Below are 20,114 nucleotides of genomic sequence, written 5' to 3'. Positions count from 1 at the left end.
AATACTGCTGGCAAAACTGCAAATTTCTCTGCAAATCTGTACCAGCTAAAAAAAAATATCATCCCTAGTCAATGCTTTGCTCTTGTGATGTCATCACTCCACCTCCTCTTACGGCAGCTCCCCTTTTAGAAAGCAGAAAGGGTGCCAACCCTATGGGTCCCTGTAATGAAGCCAGAATTCTTGGAAGAAATGCTGCATTGTGAATAAAGCAACATTTAACAGTATATATATGTTAAAATAGAGTATTTTACACTTTAAACTTGTGTTTGGCCCCTACTGTATAGTCTTTAAGGATAATGGAGTCAGGTATGCATTGGGCATTTTGCTGCTTGAGGCAGGAGACCATATGATGCCTGTGCCACTCTCATTTGCATCAGGCCAGGATAATGTTTTAATGTAATGATTAAAAAAGTTACCAGTAAAGTAATTTGCTGTCCCTTGAAATTGCATCTTATCTAACAAATCTCACCCTTTCTCAAGGCAAAAGTACCCTGGGAAGTTTATGATCATCTGATGTTGCAGCATTTTCTCTATGATTACGGATGTGAAATAATTAAATACACTATTGTAAAAGGCTTATAATTAGGGATGCGGCCGAATCCATTAATCCTTGGTGAAATATTCGGCCCAATACCCAACTGAATCCAAATTTGCATATGCAAATTAGGGGCAGGAAAGGACAAAGTGCAAAAATTCTTCTTTTGTGACGAAAAGTCATGTGATTTCCCTACCCACCCCTAATTTACATATGCAAATTATGATTTGGATTTGGTTCTGCCAGGCACAAGGATTCGGCCGAATCTGAATCCTGCTGAAAAATCCGAATCCTAGCCGAATCCCGCACGGAATCCTGGATTCGGTGCATCCCTACTTATAATAAATGTTATTTTAAACAAAAAGGGGCCAGGATGCAAATGATGGATCACTAAAATCCAGGCAAACATATGACTGGCCAGCTTGTTCCATGCACCCATATCATCTTTTATATAACACTGTGTAAACTGCCATCTGTTATTAAGTGCCATTTTACCACTCCTGCAGCTCTGCGTGTCACTTGATGTGGCTGAACAAGGTTTTCAGTAGATACCAGATTCTATGTACACAGGGATCAGACTCTCAGGAATTCAGTAACAGGAGACAGAGACTGAGTAAGAATGAAAGTGAAAGATACATCTGATAATTCCATTGTGGCAAACTTCACTGTGTTGGCTTTATGGTTTGATGTTTTGCAAAAAAAGGTTCAGATAAACACAGCACTGGACTGGGGGACCCAGGTCCCATTGGAGCTGCTGTTGATTTAGTTTATTTGAGATAGAAAAAACCTTTAAAATGACACATATTTTCAAAAAGCTTGAATGTTTATTTATTAAAAAATCCAAATATAAAAAGTATAAATGAATAAAAACTTTGATTGAATACTAATACCTCAAAATACTATTTTTCGTAAAAGAATGTGATTTCAAGTGAAAAAAATCCAGAACACCTCAAAGTAAATGAATATTTTACCAATAATTAAGGACACCTCCCACTGACTTTTATATGAGATGTTGAACTTTTCTGTTAGAACTTTGCTTGGTTTTTACAGTTGATAAAAAACCAAAACATCGTGGATTTAGAGTAATTATCTAAATACACAATTTTTAGTGCTTAAAAGTTTGATTTGAGGAAACAAAAAAACAAAAAAAAAAATACAAATGTTATAAATATACATCTAAATCTGCAATGGGTTTTGTAGTGAAATTCAGGATTACTGGCCAAGGGGTAATGTTGTCCATATTATGATATTATCCAATAGTATTAGGATGTAAACTGGCTGGGATGAAAGTAAATATATATATATATCTAGATATATCTGCAAATGTGCCGCCCCCAGTGGTGTTTGTTCCCTATTTAAAAGTTCTGCTTTGTTTTTAACCAGAATAGTTTAAGATGAAAAACAGTTTAATTCTAAAGTTGCAGTGCAGTCTGTAATACTGCGGGGGGAGGGCATATATTAATGGAGTTTCACAACTGAAATGACATGTTCTGAGAACACCCTTAACTGCTTCCAATTGGCCTTTATTTAGTAAAAAAAAGTACAAAGCAAGGTTTCATTGTTACATAGTTGATAAGAGTTGAAAAAAAGCCCATCAAGTTCAACATGTCAACATGTCAAGATGTGACAGCACTTACAATGTGGGGGTTGGGACATAGGGGGAAGCTATAATGCAGGCAGGCAGGAATAGTCCTATTCATGGTACACAAGCAGAAGAAGTCGGTATCCAGGCAAGAGATCGGTGCAGGCAGGAGTCAAGTCAAAAGGTCAAAGAGCCAGGAGTCAGACAATAATTATGGAGCATCACTATGTAGCACACTGATGTCACTGTAAAGCAGCGGCTATTGGCACCACCATCTTTTGCTGACTGACAATACTCCTCCAAATGAAAACCCAGCACATATACACACACCCCTCCATATACTCACATAAACTTTATATGCCCATATCTATACTAACTATAGATTTAAGTATCACAACAGCCTTAGATATTCTGCTTGCCAAGAAATCATTCAAGTCCTGGTCAGGGAGGGAGTTATATCACTCCAACATGCAGTGCAGCAGTAAAGAGTGATTGATGATTATCAGAGCACAAGTCATGTGACTGGGGGCACCTGGGAAACTGACAATATATCTAGCCCCATGTCCGATTTCAAAATTAAATAAAAAAAAATCAATATGCTCTTTTGATAAATGGATTTCAGTGCAGAATTCTGCTGGAGCAGCACTATTAACTGATGCATTTTGAGAAAAACACGTTTTCTCCTGACAGTATCCCTTTAAAGATGTAACATCACCTACCCCTGCTTCCAATGTTATTCAATTAGTAGAGTGGAAGTCCACATGTCAGGACACTTCTTACCGAATAACATTGGAAGCAGTGCCAGTTGGGAAGAGGCAATTTGATTGCTTCTGTTTTCCACTGGTCAGAAATGGCCAAACCACTGGGTGTAGCATTAACCTAAAATCAACGTCAATATAAACTTCAAAATTTAAAGGAATAGTTATTGTATTTAATGTTTTGCCCACAAGGACAATAATATGTCCTAAAATACCTTTCAACTGATGCAGGACAGGCCTTTTGTTTAGTAAAAGGAAATTAAATTATTCCTATGAGAACAGAGAAAGTGAGTTTAACAATTATTCAAAATGCCTTCGTATGTCAGGCAGGAGAAACTACAGATGCAGCCACTTTGGTTTGTCTGTTTGACACAGAATAACTAAACACAGATATCCCATTTATCTCATTTAACACAGAAAACTGCGTCACAACATCCCATCTAATTAAGGCATTCACCATTGTTCACAATGGTGCTTTGGTATGCTAATGGAAAGGTTAAATGCATTAAATGAGTTAAGATGACTTTAGATAACGCAGTTTCTTCAATTAACCATGAGTCATGACGCATTTATCTCACAAATCCAAGTGGCTTCATCTGTACAATCTTAACTCAATTTGGATTTGGTCAAGGTCGGCTAAACCTAACATTTAAACAGAATTAAGATTTGGCAAAATCCTCACTGATGGTGCCAGCTGGAAAGCATTTCCCTGTGTACTGAAGGGGGCACAAGCTTATAGAAAGTCCAGGCTACAGAGAAAGTGGAATCTCCAGTTGGAAAAGGAGAGATTCATTATCCAAAATCCCATTCTCCAACAAGCTCTGAATTATGGAAAAGTTGTCTCCCATAGACTCCATTTTGTCTAAATTATCAGAATTATTTAAAAAAATGTCTCTGAAATAATAAAACAGTAGCTTGTACTTGATCCAAACTAAGATATACATTATTAAATTGGAAGTCAATTGGGTTTTCGAAGCAGTAGAGGGGGTGGGGAGGTTTCAAACCTCAACCAGTGCTCGGTTCTTCACGATTCTCTCTGATACTAAAGCTCACAAGAGCTCGTGGATTTGTGGTTTTAAGGTCTATATAGCTCTTTATAGGATTTAGATTAATAATCGAGACCACAGTCCCGGGTACTCTGCCTTCTTTGTCTTTGTGGTGTCCTAGGGATAGAAAAAAACTAGGTAGTAGATTTGGGACAACTCCACCTCCTCTTCTTTTCTGACTTTCTATTTCTGACTTAATATTTATTCTGTTTATTGCGGTCTCTATTTAATTAATTACCTCAACTATAATTTATTGCAAAGCACTATCAAGCACATTCAATTTATGAATTATTGTTAAGTTCGGATGAATTTATGTTGATTGCCAGTCTTCATTAGTCGTTTAAGCACTTAGGCACTTTAAAAGTTTTTGTAACTCAAAGTGACTGGAGGGGGTTATTATTAACTTTTAGACCGATACACCTTGTTGCAAAATGATATAAATTAGTGTGAAATAGAATTGATTGTAGCTAAGGTCATATCAGTACAATTTTTTAACCTCATTATATATAACAGAATGAATTGTATCACATTTATTTAATTAATTTATAATCAATTGGGATTTTAACCAGTTAAATTATAGCAGAAGCACTTTTCTTTAATTCATACGATTACCACAAAGTAACCAGTAATTTTGCACGCAATTGAGATTATATTTATTAGGTAGCTGGAAACTAACTAGAGACTGCTGAGCGAGTTTGAAGCAAGTGGGGTAGTTTTTTCTTTCTTTTCAATTTAAGATATACATTACTCCTTGAAGCAAAACCAGCCTATTGGGTTTATTTGATATTTAGATGATTTTCTAGAAGTCTTAAGGTATGAAGATCCTTTTTGGTGCCCCTGGTAACTTGAGGGAAGATTTTCACCTTACTTCATGGCTGGCGTACCCCTGTCTACACTCCATATGCCCCACGTGTTCCTAGAGTAGTTATGTGATGTTGTATGAGCACAGTTGAGCACTAAAAGTTTGGTTTGTTCCCGAACAGGATGACAGTCCAATGGTGTGGTATCAACTGTCATCAAACTTCAGACACAGGTCAAAGCAGTCAGTGATCAGAATAGTCAGGAACTTGCCAGGAGTCATAAACCAGAAAATTGTGTTGACATGATACGGTTGCTCAAGTTGCACAGTGAATTGCACAGACTGTTGAGATCAGAGAAACCTTACAGCTATTTGTATGCCTTGGTTATATACATATATATGATTAAGGTGTGTATATTCCATTTCTCCCTATATGTATCTGTACTTTACATGTAAATATATTAGCCACACCCCTAAAGCATTAAGTATGTTAGTAGAAATAAACATAGGCCTTCTTACACTCATGTATTGTGCTTTATTGGAGATTAACGAGTCTGTGTGAAACTTTCCTTATTGACCAATGGTGGGTCCTGCATTCTCATGCCTGGGTCTAATAATAAAAAGCCCACATCTAGTAATTCATAGTAATCCAGATGTCAAGCAGATAACTAATGTATGCAACCTGCTGATTGGTGCTTCTCTACTGATCTGTCCATTCAGACTGTCAGTCCAAGTGATTGAACAGCAGCAACTCTGATGCCTCTTCAGTTCCTCGTCTTTCAGTAGATCATACACTGGCAGATATGCTGAATGGGTAAATTACATTTCCAAATCTGTCTGATCAACAACCCAACTTATATCAAAACTACATGAATATCTGTGGGCATTGTAGTTCCACACTCTGTACATGTATCAAATATCATATGATTTTATTGTCATGTATAAAGCCAACTTAAACACTGACCCCCAGCAAATGCCTGAGAGACCCATGTAAATGCCTGTGTTGCTACTGTGCAGGGCAAAACTTATTTTCATTAAATCAAACATAAAGTAAAATAGAAAGACACAAGGTATTGAGCTTCAATTGTTTTATTTCATTCACAGAATTTTATCAGCAAATAATTCTATAAATCAAACATTTGGGGGCACATTTACTAAGGGTCGAATTTTGAAGCTAAAAAATTTGATACTTCGTTATACGAAGTATTTTTAGATCGAAAACTGCCGCTTTCGTTCGATCGATTGATTGAATTGATTAAAAACTAAAAACAAATACTGGCTATAGGTTCTAGGAGGTCCCCGTAGGCTAACATAGCAATTCGGCAGGTTTAAGGTGGCAAAATGTTGAAGTCAAAGTTTTTTAAGAGACAGTACCCCAATTTTCGAATACTCAATGTTTTTTCAATTCAAATCAACCTATTCGATGGTCAAAGTACCCAAAAATTACTTCGAAATTCAAAGTTTTTGAATTCGAAAATTCACTTTGAATTAACTTCGACCCTTAGTAAACGGGCCCCTAAGTAACTGAGAAAAACACAATGTATTGAACAATAAAGTTGCAAAGAAAAAAAAATTCAAACAAATAAAAATAAAAAATTGCATTTTGCAATGTAATATTCTAGGTTTTGAATAGTTTTTCCATTAAAGACTTTTATTACATTTCCCCATAATGGTTTTATTTCATCAGCAGATAAAAAGATAAAGAGTTTATTTTGGCAAATATGCTTGTAAAAATCCTAAGGGAATAAATAGAAAGTGAGTGAATGTTTCTGTGGTTAGCTCTAATCTCATAATGTGGCCTTTAGAGTTCTGCTCAGGGAGCCCATAGCAGGTATATACTTTGTCCCATGATCATGATTCCTTCCATTTCTTTCTAGAGTTTTAGTCAATGCAGAATAACGCAATGCAGAATCTAATGATGTAACATATAAAATACAATATTTTTATTAATGTTAACTAATACACATTATGTAATTTATAAAGGTTCACTCCTTTATTTCAGACATGTACAACATCCTTTTGGGTGGACGAATAAATGCAAAACATTTTATCTTTGGAGATTACAGATGCTTTAATATAATTTCACTTTCCCATTGAAATTGACATGGCAATAGGCCAATCGCCACTTCACTTCCCACCACTGCTATGTCATGACCCCACCTCCCCTACATCACAGCCCCGCCTCCCCATCTGGAGTTAGTCTGGAGGAAAGGTGGCAACCCTAGAACCAAGACCAAGGCAATTTTTATTTTTGGACTAAATTCATGTGATGTTAAGGGTTCGACAAGGCACTTGGATTCAGCCATATCCAAATCTTGCTGAAAAAAGATTCAGCTAAATCCAGTGAACGAATGTTGAATTTGGTGTATTTTTATAAAGAAATATACTGACTATAACAGATTACTTTATGTCAAAAGTGAACAGCTGAGAATTATAGGAGGTATATAAAAATATTTTATTAAGGCTTTTTGTTAGAGCTAAAACCAGGGTCAGACTGGGCCGGCGGGGCACGGGGAAAAAACTCGGTGGTCCCCCTGGCTCTTGTGGGCCCCGCTGGGCCCAGGTCCGCACCCACATGTTGCTAAGAATTCCACAACCCCCTTTATCGGAGGTCACAGAAGAAAACTGTGCTTGCGCAGGCTCACAAATACGGCTCCACGTGCATGTGTAACGAAGCACCAGACACCAGCACTGCAGGCCCTCCAGTCCGACACTGGCTAAAACTCATCCAGATATGAAGTATGATATGAAGAGTCCAATGCGCTGTAACACCAAGGAGTGTAGTCCTCTTCTGCAGTAAATATGCACTGATTTCCTTCCTTTCCAGCACTACAGTAGTCCTGTGTCTCCGCTACAGGGGAAGAGCAGGTACACTAGAAAATGACATACCTCCAACCAGGGTCAGGACAGGCTGGTCTGTAATACCATCACTGGGAACTCTTCTGATCCACAGTCACACACAGAGGAAAGATTGCAAGGTTTATTTGTAGAACACTGTAACTTTACATAACATGCAAACATATAGATCTCTTACAATTTCTCATAGGCGGGTGCTGATTGTAGTCACAGAAATGATCAGCTACTGCTTCCAACAAATAATCATCCAGTGAATGACAACTCACAACTTTCAGTTTTAGCATTCACAACACCCCAAAGGTAGCATTGCCTGCCTTTGGTGCACAATCCCCACTGAATGTGAATCTCACAGTGGCCCCACTCCAAAAATCTCTCTTCCCTGAACCTGACAGCTGTCCCTAACCTGGTGGCCTTGTCATTGCAGGGTATTTATCCTCCTGGTCTCCGTTGGAGCCTCTGGCTGCTCTACTAACTACCCTGATCTTATCTTTCACTCCTAGAGTGACTACAACAAAACTGCCCTTTCACTTACTGTACTTCACCTGTACTGGAACCTAACTCCCTAGTTACAAAATTCGGGGGGGTTGTGGAAGCACTCTAAAGGCTAAGTTAAAGTATATTTAAGTATAATGGCAGTGCTACTTACAATGCACTTCCCTGGTCCCCTGTCTTCATAAGTAATTAAGTATCAATGCAAGTGCATATGTTTACAAAACAGGGTTTTGTAGCTACAAAGTTATGATCATAAAGTTGAGAAGCCACCATACAACATCAAGGTAAACCCCATATGGAGGTCCCTACCTTGTTTACCTCAGGTCATAGTATAAAAAGACTTACTTCTCTGCATAATAGCATTACTTGTAATCAGTGTATGTTGAACATTGGTTTCAGTTTGAATGCTAAATCCTCCCCCGCCAGTAAGTGGATTTTAAGAGAGAGATTGCCCAAACCAACATCCATATTTAAAAGCATAGGACCACCATTAGTTGGTAGGTAGTAGGGGAAGTATGGGGTGCTATTAAAAAAACACATGAAGCTCAGCCACAGCTTCCAGCTACAACACACAAAATTCGGGGGGTTGTGGAAGCACTCTAAAGGCTAAGTTAAAGTATATTTAAGTATAATGGAAGTGCTACTTACAATGCACTTCCCTGGTCCCCTGTCTTCATAAATATGACCAGAGGTAAACAAGTTAGGGACCTCCATATGGGGTTTACCTTGACGTGGTATCGGCTTCTCAACTTTATGATCATAACTTTGTAACTAACAACCCCTGTTTTGTAAACAGATGCACTTGCATTGATACTTAATTAATTATGAAGACAGGGGACCAGGGAAGTGCATTGTAAGCAGCACTGCCATTATAGTTAAATATACTTTAACTTAGCCTTTAGAGTGCTTCCACAACCCCCCAAATTTCTAACTCCTTTCTAGGCCCTATGGAGCACCACAGCACTTTCTCCATCAAGTGTGCTGATCAAAAGAGGCTGAGCACATGGGTCCTTCTCTTTTTATTGAATAGAATAGTGACATCTACTGACCAGTCACATAACTGCCAGCAGAATACTTTCACACAGGATAAGGAAACAACTTTCCTTCTATAACTGAGGTTCCAATCTTGCTGACTAAGTTATGCCCAGGGGACCAAAAGACCTTAAGGTTGACAAAATCTTCAACCTCCTACCAGAATTCCTAACTTTGACATTTTAATTTTAAATTGCTTGAATTTGGAAATTGCACCTCCCTTATAGCTGAATTTCAAAAATCTTATAAAAAAATCATAAATATGCCTTTAGGTCCCCAAATTCATTCTATTTTGCTTTGTTTATTCAGCTATCCCTCTCTGTTTTGTTTTGTCCCTATTTTCTGATGGTGTTATCTTTGTGTTGATACATGTCGTTATGATTTCAAGACTATATTTCTTTTTACTAGTTTTTTGTTTATTTACAATTCTGTCAACAGACTACTTGGGCTCTTCATGCTGTGCCACGTAATGCTTCTGCAAGTTCAAGAGGTGGCATGTGTGACAGGTAGAGGGCCATTTTTAAATGCTGCTGTTTCTGGTGACTGTGTGATTAGAATAATTACTTCTACACTTATGCATCAAAGAATCTGTGATATCTGATAATCAATTACATGCATTAAGGGGTGTTGGTAAGAAATTCTAAATTGAACTTTGCCATCACAAACTGACAAAAACTCTAATGTGGCACTGAAATGCTGCTCAGCAAGTGCCATAAGGAACCCATATTTTCCCATTATCAGACAATAAGACAGCACAATGAATGTTGATGGTACACATGACACATTTATCTTATCACCTGGGTACTTTCAGTACTCCCATTCATATTGTTCCTGTTATACAATTTGGTCTATGGAGTTCCTAAACAGACTGGGGTCATAAAAATACTTTGGAGGACAATATCCAGCCCATGGACCTCCAGTTACACAGTTATGTAGGAAAAATAAGGTGGTGAAGTGGGAGGAACCATGGGAGAGCAAGCACACCCATGGGCCCCCAATTACACAATTATGTAGGAAAATAAGATGGTGAAGAGGGAGGAACCATGGAGAAGCAGCAAGGCCATGGGCCCCCAATTACACAGTTATGTTGAAAAAATAATCTGGTGAGGAGGGAGGAACCATGGAGAAGCAGCAGGCCAATGGGCCCCTAATTACACATGTAGGAAGAATAGGCTGGTGAAGAAGGAGGAATCGTGGAGAAGCAGCAAGCACATAGCTCCCCAGTTACACAGTTATGTAGAAAAAATAAGCTGATAAACAGGGAGGAACCATGGAGAAGCAGCAGGCCCGTGGGCCCGTAGGAAAAATAGGCTGGTGAGGATAGAGGAACTATGGAGAAGCAGCAGACCCATGGACCTCCAGTTACACAGTGATGAAGGAAAAATAGGCTGGTGAGGATAGAGGAACCATGGAGAAGCAGCAGACCCATGGACCTCCAGTTACACAGTTATGAAAAAAAAATTAGCTGGTGAACAGGAATGGACCATGCAGGAGCAGTAGGATAAATCTGTTTGTGTTGTCAGAATTGTCTTAGAACCAGAGAATCAAGAGAAGAAATTACATCTTTATGTACAAATTAAAAGCAATACAGAATACAATGAATGTACATGGGATTTGTAATTTATACTGCCCCTTTTTGTGGCTTCTGTAAAATAAAAGACTACATTTGCTAGAATTGCCATTCCAGAAGCACTTACTTACTTGCCCAAGAAAAACCAGGAAAAAGACCCCACGCCCATTTGTTTTTAAGAGCAAGTTGGCTAGATGTGAAAAGGCCAACCTGAAGTTCTTGGCTTTGCCAAAAGACCATTAATTGTTCGTTTTATTTCTACACAATCCTTTTTAGTCAACTGAAACCTTTTCCGAACCTGTTTTCGGATAGCAACCCGCAAGTTTTTTGGAATGGCATTTTTCCCTCTATATCCATCAAAGTTAGTATTTTGGGTCCATGTTTTGTATGTCTCAAATTGTACAAAGTGCTGAAATAAAAGCTTGGCATAGACATGTGGTTTGCCATTGTGGTGTTCCTCCATAATTTGAAGATCAAGTTTCTTCAGAGCCTGAAGTTTAATGTCCGGTAGTGTCCTCCCTCTTGGAGCAGTATGGTTGACATCAGGTTGGTTGGTACGTTCTGTTAAAGCTCCAGTATTGTTGTCTTGCCTGACAGGTACAGATCTGCTTGGTGAAGGGGAAGTTATGGCAACGTTTGTTGGTGCAGGTGCAAATGTGAGGCAGTTCTGAGACAATTCAGTGTTTGCTTGTTGCAGAGTTTTATGTTTTACAGAAACCAGTGACTGTGAGGTGGGCTCTGCTGGATTGTCTAACATTTCCTCTGTTGATCCGTTGGAACAAACTGTTGAAGGTTTTGTTTCTTGAAAGTGATGTATTGCTGTTCCTTCTTTGGGGTTAATATGAACCGTGGAAATTTGAGGATGAGAGGTGCCCTCTACTGGATTCTCCAGATTGCTACCACAACTGCTTATTTTAATTTGTGTCACTGTTTCCTCATATAAAGGATTCTCATTACAGAGCAAAGACTCAAAGCTTATATTTGTGGTTTGTTTTTTCTTAGGAAAATGTCCACTTTCTTTATCTTGTCTTTCACTCTTGTGGCGTTTGTGGCTCTGAGTTATAGTTACTAAATGAGAATATTCTGAAAAAAAGAAAGGATACACATTTAACTAATTTGAAGGCAAAAAATAAGCAAAACTTCTAAAAAACATAAAATTAAATGTTGAGAATATAGAAAAGTGTAGACTTAGTACTACATATTGCATCCAAGAAAGTATACACTTATAATGTAAATTTTAAAGATAGTCGAAGGGGTTCTGTGACCATATAAAGGCACAAGGCTGCAGGCTGAGTTATACAGGGAACTCTGAGTATCACTCATGTATTATAAGGGATAATGTACCCCCTACTGTAAATGATAAGGATATTAGAAGTCACTGATGGGTTGTTCTGTGACCATATAAAGGCACAAGGCTGCAGGCTGAGTTATACAGGGAACTCTGAGTATCACTCATGTATTATAAGGGATAATGTACCCCCTACTGTAAATGATAAGGATATTAGAAGTCACTGAGGGGTTGTTCTGTGACCATATAAAGGCACAAGGCTGCAGACTGAGTTATATAGGGAACTCTAAATATCACTCATGTATTATAAGGGATAATGTACCCCCTACTGTAAATGATAAGGATATTAGAAGTCACTGAGGGGTTGTTCTGTGACCATATAAAGACACAAGGCTGCAGGCTGAGTTATACAGGGAACTCTGAGTATCACTCATGTATTATAAGGGATAATGTACCCCCTACTGTAAATGATAAGGATATTAGAAGTCACTGAGGGGTTGTTCTGTGACCATATAAAGGCACAAGGCTGCAGGCTGAGTTATACAGGGAACTCTGAGTATCACTCATGTATTATAAGGGATAATGTACCCCCTACTGTAAATGATAAGGATATTAGAAGTCACTGAGGGGTTCATATAAAGGTGCAAGGCTGCAGGCTGATTTGTTTTAAGGTACTGTACACGTGTGGAATGTCTGGAGGGATCATGCATCATCAGTAAAATAAGTATTTGTATTTGTTAGTACTGTATCTCACATGTTTAAATCAAATTTCTGTATAATGTACATTTTCTCTCTCTCTCTCTCTCTCTCTCTCTCTCTCTCTCTCTCTCTCTCTCTCTCTCTCTCTCTCTCTCTCTCTCTCTCTCTCTCTCTCTCTCTCTCTCTCTCTCTCTCTCACTTTCGCTGTCTCTCACCCAAGATCTACATAATTCTACACATATTACTTCTCATAGTCACCCCAACTCACTTGTATTCCCTTGTTTTCCAGGAGTTTTCTCACTCTTTTTCCAAACTTTAACTGCAAACACATAGAACACAAGTAACTAAATAGAAATTCATCACACACCATGGAGCAGATTTATTAAAAAACAAGCTAGTGTTGTTTCATCAGTTTTTAAAAAACATGGTAAAAAAATTCAGACATGAAAAATATGCATGAATATTTTTGGAAAATGTTAATATTTGAGATTAATTTGAAAAAAAAAAAAGCTGTAAAAAGTTGCCAAAATAAGCTTGGCAAAAGCTGCCAATGTTTTATTGAAATATATTTTTTTAATTTTTTCATTTACTGGGGGGGAATAAAAAGTAGAAAAACAAAAGCTACATAGCATGGAATATTTTTCAGCCTCATTGCAAAGCGATAAAAAATTTGATTATCAACAGTGTGCAAGAAAAAAATCTAATTTGAGAATATTCTGCCCATTTAGTATTTCCTGCTTCTTAAACATATAAGTTTTTCTGTTGGCCAAGAGTATTAGAGACCTTGAATACCGTCTCTAAATGTGAAATGTATGCCAAATGGAATTATTTGGAAATTTCACACCCATAAATTGTTTTTTTAATATGTACAGGACAATATTAATAAGCTTTTGTCCCCATTTTGCTTTTTCTTAAGCAGTAGTGGAGTAGTCATCCTCCCCTATAGAACAGCACTGGAAATATGGAATGGATTAAAATGTAACTGAATACGGGATTTTTGGCTGGAAGTTAATTCAAACTCCATAAAACCTAGTTAAGCAATTGAGCAACTAAGAAAAAGAGAGTAACAAGTCTCAGATTATGGTGATGAGTTGTAAACATGAACCCTCTCTTTTTTAGATTAAATTAAAAAAAATTTGAACACTATTTAATCAAGAGACTATGTACTAGATAAGATCATTTAAAAAGATGTCAATGAACTTAATAAACTAATGAAAGAATTCATTAATTAAATGTGTATTATTTAAATTGTATTTTTCCTTTTTATATTTTTTATTCAGCCTTTTAATTTTTTTATAGTAACTTGGTAAAAACGACTTTTTAAAAACATTAAAATAGTTTTTATTTTCTTTATTCTGTCTTGTATTAAAGTTAACTAGTATCAGAAAAATTCATCATTCAGAAAGCCAATTACACAAATACCTTTTTTTATGACGTCCTATTTAAGCAAACAATTATACATTTTAGTCGGAATTCCTTTTCTCTGTTAATTAATCTGTATCTTGTATTTGATAGTAAGTTAAGTAATTTAGCACAAACCCATGACGGAAAAACAATACAGATTTTTTAATGATTTTTTAGTAAACTTAAGGAATGGAGCTTCAAATTATGTTACAACTCTAATTTAATAATTTTATTTACAGTTTTTTTGTGTGTAGCAAAAATAATGTAATTGCTTAATCTCAAAGTCATTATTTATTTGACACTTAATAATTAGTATCAACATAAGCACCTTATCTTAAGGCAATTTCTATTTGTATTTACTCTATAAAAGAACAAATATAACAATTTTAATTAGTAAACTAAATCTTGAAATAATTATCTTATATTTACATATACCTAAGAAAAGTTGCAATTAACTTTGATGTATTTTTCTTTTTATATAAATGAAATATATACCATTAAAAAGTTATTCAGGACTACATCATATTACAGGTATGAGACTAGAATGCTTGGGACCTGGGGTTTTCTGGATAATGGATATTTTCATAATTTGGATCTTCATACCTTAAGTCTACTAGAAATTCATGTAAACATGAAATAAACCCAATAGGCTGGTTTTGCCTCCAATAAGGATTAATTATATCTTAGTTGGGCTCAAGTACAAGCGACTGTTTCATTATTACACATAAAAATTAATTTGCACTATTTGATTATAAGGAAGTCCATTGGAGATGGCTTTTCCGTAATTCGGGTTTCCAGATAACGGATCCCATACCTGTACTTCATATTGCAAACAAAATAAAAAAGGTCTTAATGAGATTTGTTGTACAGTGCTTTGCCCTCAAGAAGCGCTTTACAAATAAAAATATACATACATACATAAAAAACGGAATTGAGCTATAAATTTGGCTGTGAATCTTGAACTAAATCACACAATTTAAAGCACTGTATACTGAAAAAAACTGTCAGCTAAGCCCCTCAGTATTTGAATTGTGTTAAATAAATGAAGCATAAAAATTAATATTAATTAAATATTAAATAATATAATAAATACAACCACAAAGAAATCACAGTAAAGGAAATTTCTTTGACTATGCTTTGTTTCCTTTTTTTATAAAATGTTACAACAATGATCTATTGATACCACAAGTCAAATCCTACTTGGGTTTCTGATCTGAAGTATTGGTAGGGGAATCCTGCATGTGAAAGTGAATTACTGGACAAAGATGAGGCACAAACCTGGATCTGTAGACTCCCAGTCAGTAGCAGGATTTTCATCTTGAACTGTAAGCGATAACAGATTAAGTTATTATAAAGAACTACTGTACATAGGAGATAGTGGGTGAACAAAATTTCAGCTGATATAAATAGAAAATATGCCCAGTTATAACTAGTGTGTCTATTTATTTATTTTCTCATGGTTATAGGGCACAAAGTGAAACTTTAATACAAGGGTTCTAGACCAAAAGGTCTGAGCCTATACACAAATTATTATGTAGTTAAGGTCTGGTCACCATGATTACTGTTAATGCAATACAAACTTACATTAATATATATATTCAATTTACAGACAATCATAATTAAAGAAAGATGAGGAATTCTAAGCTATATTTTCTGTTATGAACCTAAATCCTATACGTATTCAGGGTTCCCATTTAGAATGTATTAGAAAACCCTGCTATCTTAAACCAGTGCCCTTAAGTGACAAAGTTATCATGGGAAATGGAATCTCACTTATGAGGCTTTATTAGGCACTTGCCACATACAATACATATGTTTTGCAAAAATATTATTGGGTGCATTTCCCTTTTAAATATATTTGTCATGTACACACCTGTACTTGAATTGTGCAAACTTGGGCTTGTCTGTGTCATCATGTCTTCTTTATAAGTCAAATTCTCAACTAATAAGACACAAAAGAGGCATTTTAATTGGTAAATCCTCACGGTATGATAGGTAGATATATTATTAGCCCCCATTATGCAGGATGGAGGGACTGAGGCCTGACTCTAAAACCTGCCTCTTCTGTCCAAAGATATAAATACGTGTCAAGGATAGGTACGGGCGCTGAGAAGAGAAAGAAGGAAAGGTGAGTCCTTCAGGTAGGAGCTATACTGTGCAGGCAGAACAGGATGAAAAGGGTGTGAAATAGGACAAAGTACTATGAAACTGAGCAGGACTGGAGTGGGATGGTGTGGGCAAAGCTGCAGAATCGGGAACTGATCAGGAAAGGTGAAGAACAGGACGGAGCAGGTGTAGAGAGCAGGACAGGATTGGATGGACTAGGACAGGACAGAGCAGGCATAGAGAGCAGGGCCTGAGAGCAGGAATGGAAGAAGACTGGAGAGCAGGAACGGAACAGGACTGGAGAGAAGGAACAGAACAGAACTAGAGAGGAGGATCAGAATAGGACGGGAGAGCAGGAATGGAACAGGACTGGAGAGCAGGCACAGAACAGGACTTGAGAGCAGGAACAGAACAGAACTCGAGAGCAGGAATGGACTAAGATAAAAGCAAGGATAGGTAAGTGCAAGGTCAGGGAAAGCAAGAAGCCAGAGCAGGAAACACAACTAGGGGCAGTGCCACAATGCTCAGTAAAGGCCAATGCTTAGGCACTGGTGGTAAGGAGGGCTGGCTTTATATAGAGCAGCATCAGCCCTGATCAATGGAGGACTGGCCTACTAGAAGTGGCTTATTTAAAGGTGCACTTTATGATAGGAAAGTCATTTTAGAGGTGTAACATGGGAGAAACATTATTATTGTTGAAGAGTGTTATCTTTACCTTCTATAAGGGCTTCTTCAAGTTCTTTACTCAGCTGCTTCTCATTGATATCTGCCAACAATTCTACAGCAAACTGTCCAGCCTTCTTAGTGGTGTTGTATCTAATGAACAAATCTGCCAGCTTATTTGCATCAGCATTCTCCAGTTCATTCCGTGGGATTCTATTACAGTCCTTAGGTGGCGGTTGATAGAAAAGTTTGTGTATTAAAGCACCAAAGCTCTTAGTGTTCAAGTTTTCAAAAGCATTCGCTAATGCTGAGCATATTTGTCCTTTGCTTTTATTTGCTCTTGTTATTGGGCTCATCTTTTAATTCCTTTAGATTCCTGTGTTTTAAATTCAAGAACAGGTTACAATAATATCTTATGAACATGAAACCAATAGCTTGTTACCAAAGTCCTGTACATTGGAAGAAACAAGCAGATATACCTACCGCCAAATAGGAGCTGCTGGTACTTTACTTGTCCCTACATTTCACTACATGGGATTGTTATATCGACTCAAAATGTGAACATTAGAAATACCTGAAAAGATAAAAAGCATAAGTAAATTATTATATTTTAATATACAGGTGCCTCAAATAACCTTCAAGGGGACAAAGTATTTAATACTGAAAGGATACAGTCTAGATAAAGTTTTTGACAAGTTGAAGCAGTAATTACAGATTATGTAACATAATAAAATTATGGACTATTTTTTGAATCAGCCTCCTGTCCCCCACCCTCCTTGTAACTCCTCAATGAGTTCAAACACTATTATATGTTGAAATATATTATATATTGAAATGGGAGGATCCGGTTTAAACATTTTAACTTGATTCCCACAATTTGACATCACGCCTACAGACTTCAATTTAGCACATTTTTTTGTAAATTTTTGGAGAAGCAAAATGGGTCAGATTTGCACATCACTAATCCTAGAAACTCAACTTTAGGCGTTAGTTATATTAGGATAAAGACATAAAATGCATATTTGCTCTTCTAGAAATTTTTGGAAGCCCAACTTGAAGGTATTTTAGGGGGTTATTTATCAAAGTCTGAATTTATCTCAATATTTTCTGCTACAAACTCTGATCAAATCCAATCGGGTTTTTATGCTTATTTATTATTACATTTTCCCGAAAATTTGCTTTGTGGGAAAAAATCAGATTGTCACGATTTTTTTGGATTTTCTATCAGATTTTCAATATTTTTTCGGATTTTGCATGAAAACTCCGAAAACTTCAGGGTATTGCACGAAACCCAGTGCACATAAGAAACAATGGGACTTCTCCCATTGAATTATATGCAACCTCAACAGGTCTGAGATCTGACGATCTGACGATCTGTGATCTGATTATGACTTTTCCATCCTTGGGGTTTAATAAATTCCGAAAAATTTGTGATTTTTTCAAAAGTCAGATTTTATAAATAAATCAGGTTTATTATTTTTTTTTTTTAGTAAATAACCCCCTTAGCATCAGATTTGAGGGTGAACAGTTATTTTTGAACTCCATCCTCCTGGAACCACATATCTTGGTACCAAATTGAAAGCTATGGGTGTCCCAGATCAAATGTTAGACATCAAGATTGGGGGTCTTAAAACAACTGCTTTAGAATGCATGCTGCAGGTTTCTCAAGTGAGTGGTCCAGCTGCTGGATGGTCTTGGGAGCAACTATGGAAAAGCCCTGAGGAGAAAATTGGAGACTTTTTAATGCAGATGAGGTTTTCATCAATATGACTTGCATTCAAAGAAGCCACGGGGGGGAGGGGGGGTTATTTCTAAATGTAGTTTCTCAGACACAACAAAATGTAATATTTTTTTTGTTTTTCTATCATTTATCACAGTAACAGGCACTAAACCTGATGAGAATGTTGGTTACAGTGGAAACATCTTGAAAGGACAACAAAAGGCAATGGAACTTTGTTTTATATGTGTGAAAGGACCTCTGAACATGTTTAATTTTGGTACATGTGGATATCTTGTTCAAGGAGAGCTCAAAGTACAGATCAAACTATGGCTAAAATATCAATCTAATAGTTGTTTGCAGATGAGAGAACAAATGGAATTTTATTATTATTTAAGGACATTTATACTGTGTTACTATGTTAAGTTAAGTTACATTAAAGCATATCTTTAATCATCAGCTCTCAAAAACAGATAATATAATAATAATGATGATGATGATAATAATAATAATAATAATATAATAATAATAATAATAATATCATATCAAATCACATATAAAAAATAATAATAATACTAATATTCAGAGAAGCACAGAACCCCAACCCTTAAATACAAATGTCTTTAAAGCTCTGATCACTTCTACTTTTATTTATTTCACATACGATGCAACTGCTTTTATTTTTTGGATTATGCAAATTAGGTTATGTACTCAGTTTAGTATTCAGCAAAATTTTATGTGGAAAATTATGGATTCCATGCCTTCCCAAAATTTGTGGAAGTAAACCCAACCATAACACTGCTCCACAACTTACCCTAGTTTTCAATAGAAGTTGCTAAAAATCGTAATTATAGATGCAAGAAAATTCATACGGATTGTACGGATCACAAACTTCAAAAAAACTGACAAATGAGAATGCGGATTCCAGGCAACATGTCAGGCATCTTGTTGTTATCTTACATATAGATATAATTATGTCATTTTATTCTTCATTATATGACAGTGGAATCAGACATGGGGATAAAGGACAGCCTTGTTCAGTGCTGGGAAACTGGGCTTTAAGCCCCACAAAGAGATTGGTCCAACTTGCAGCCCCTCCAATCACAGCTGCACAGCACAGAGACACCTCACTTAAAAGACAACTCGAACATAAATTCTCTTTCTAGTCTGGTACCGTTCATTTAGATAATTTTGCAAAAAAGAAAAAAATCATACTGTATGTTTGTGGGCAATAATTCTTCTCATTACAGAAATGCAAATCATCCACATTCAGAAATCTCGGCTAATAAGCCTCTCCCATATAATTCTTTCTAACTCTGCTCCCCCTGAGGCTGCACCAGCTGCACACGACCCTGTGAGAGATCAGAGAGAAGTTTAACCAAGTGAATAAACAAGAGAGAATTTACCTGCACATTCCTTTACATGGCACCTCTATGGGCAGCCCTGTGTCTCCGTCCACCATTGCTTCTTCTTTCTTCCTTTGGCGCCTTTTTCTCTTCCCTCCCCCTCTCTCCCTCCTTTCCTCTTCACAACAAGAATGTCAGATCAATGGTCACTGGGAGGAGTC

General features: G+C 36.8%; 1 protein-coding gene across 2 annotated transcripts; it reads right to left on the bottom strand.

The window, feature by feature from the left end:
- Window positions 1-10,644: 10,644 nt before the first annotated feature.
- Window positions 10,645-19,990, bottom strand: LOC121399005. Of its 2 annotated transcripts, XM_041578749.1 has the most exons (7): window positions 19,954-19,990; window positions 17,314-17,404; window positions 16,883-17,206; window positions 15,935-16,003; window positions 15,340-15,384; window positions 12,926-12,976; window positions 10,645-11,753 (listed from the first exon to the last, which is right to left on the bottom strand). In XM_041578749.1, the coding sequence occupies exons 3-7, from the start codon at window positions 17,184-17,186 to the stop codon at window positions 10,861-10,863; spliced, it is 1,362 nt and encodes a 453-aa protein (XP_041434683.1). In that variant the 5' UTR covers window positions 17,187-17,206; window positions 17,314-17,404; window positions 19,954-19,990; the 3' UTR covers window positions 10,645-10,860. The 2 variants fall into 2 exon arrangements, with proteins under 2 accessions (XP_041434683.1, XP_041434684.1); XM_041578750.1 differs by lacking the exon at window positions 19,954-19,990 and having other exon boundaries at window positions 17,314-17,501.
- Window positions 19,991-20,114: the final 124 nt, after the last annotated feature.

The sequence above is a fragment of the Xenopus laevis genome, chromosome 9_10S (assembly GCF_017654675.1).
Source record: "Xenopus laevis strain J_2021 chromosome 9_10S, Xenopus_laevis_v10.1, whole genome shotgun sequence".
Lineage (NCBI taxonomy): Eukaryota > Metazoa > Chordata > Amphibia > Anura > Pipidae > Xenopus > Xenopus laevis.
Note: the sequence above shows the minus strand (reverse complement) of the source record. Positions and strands in the feature narration are given on the sequence as shown.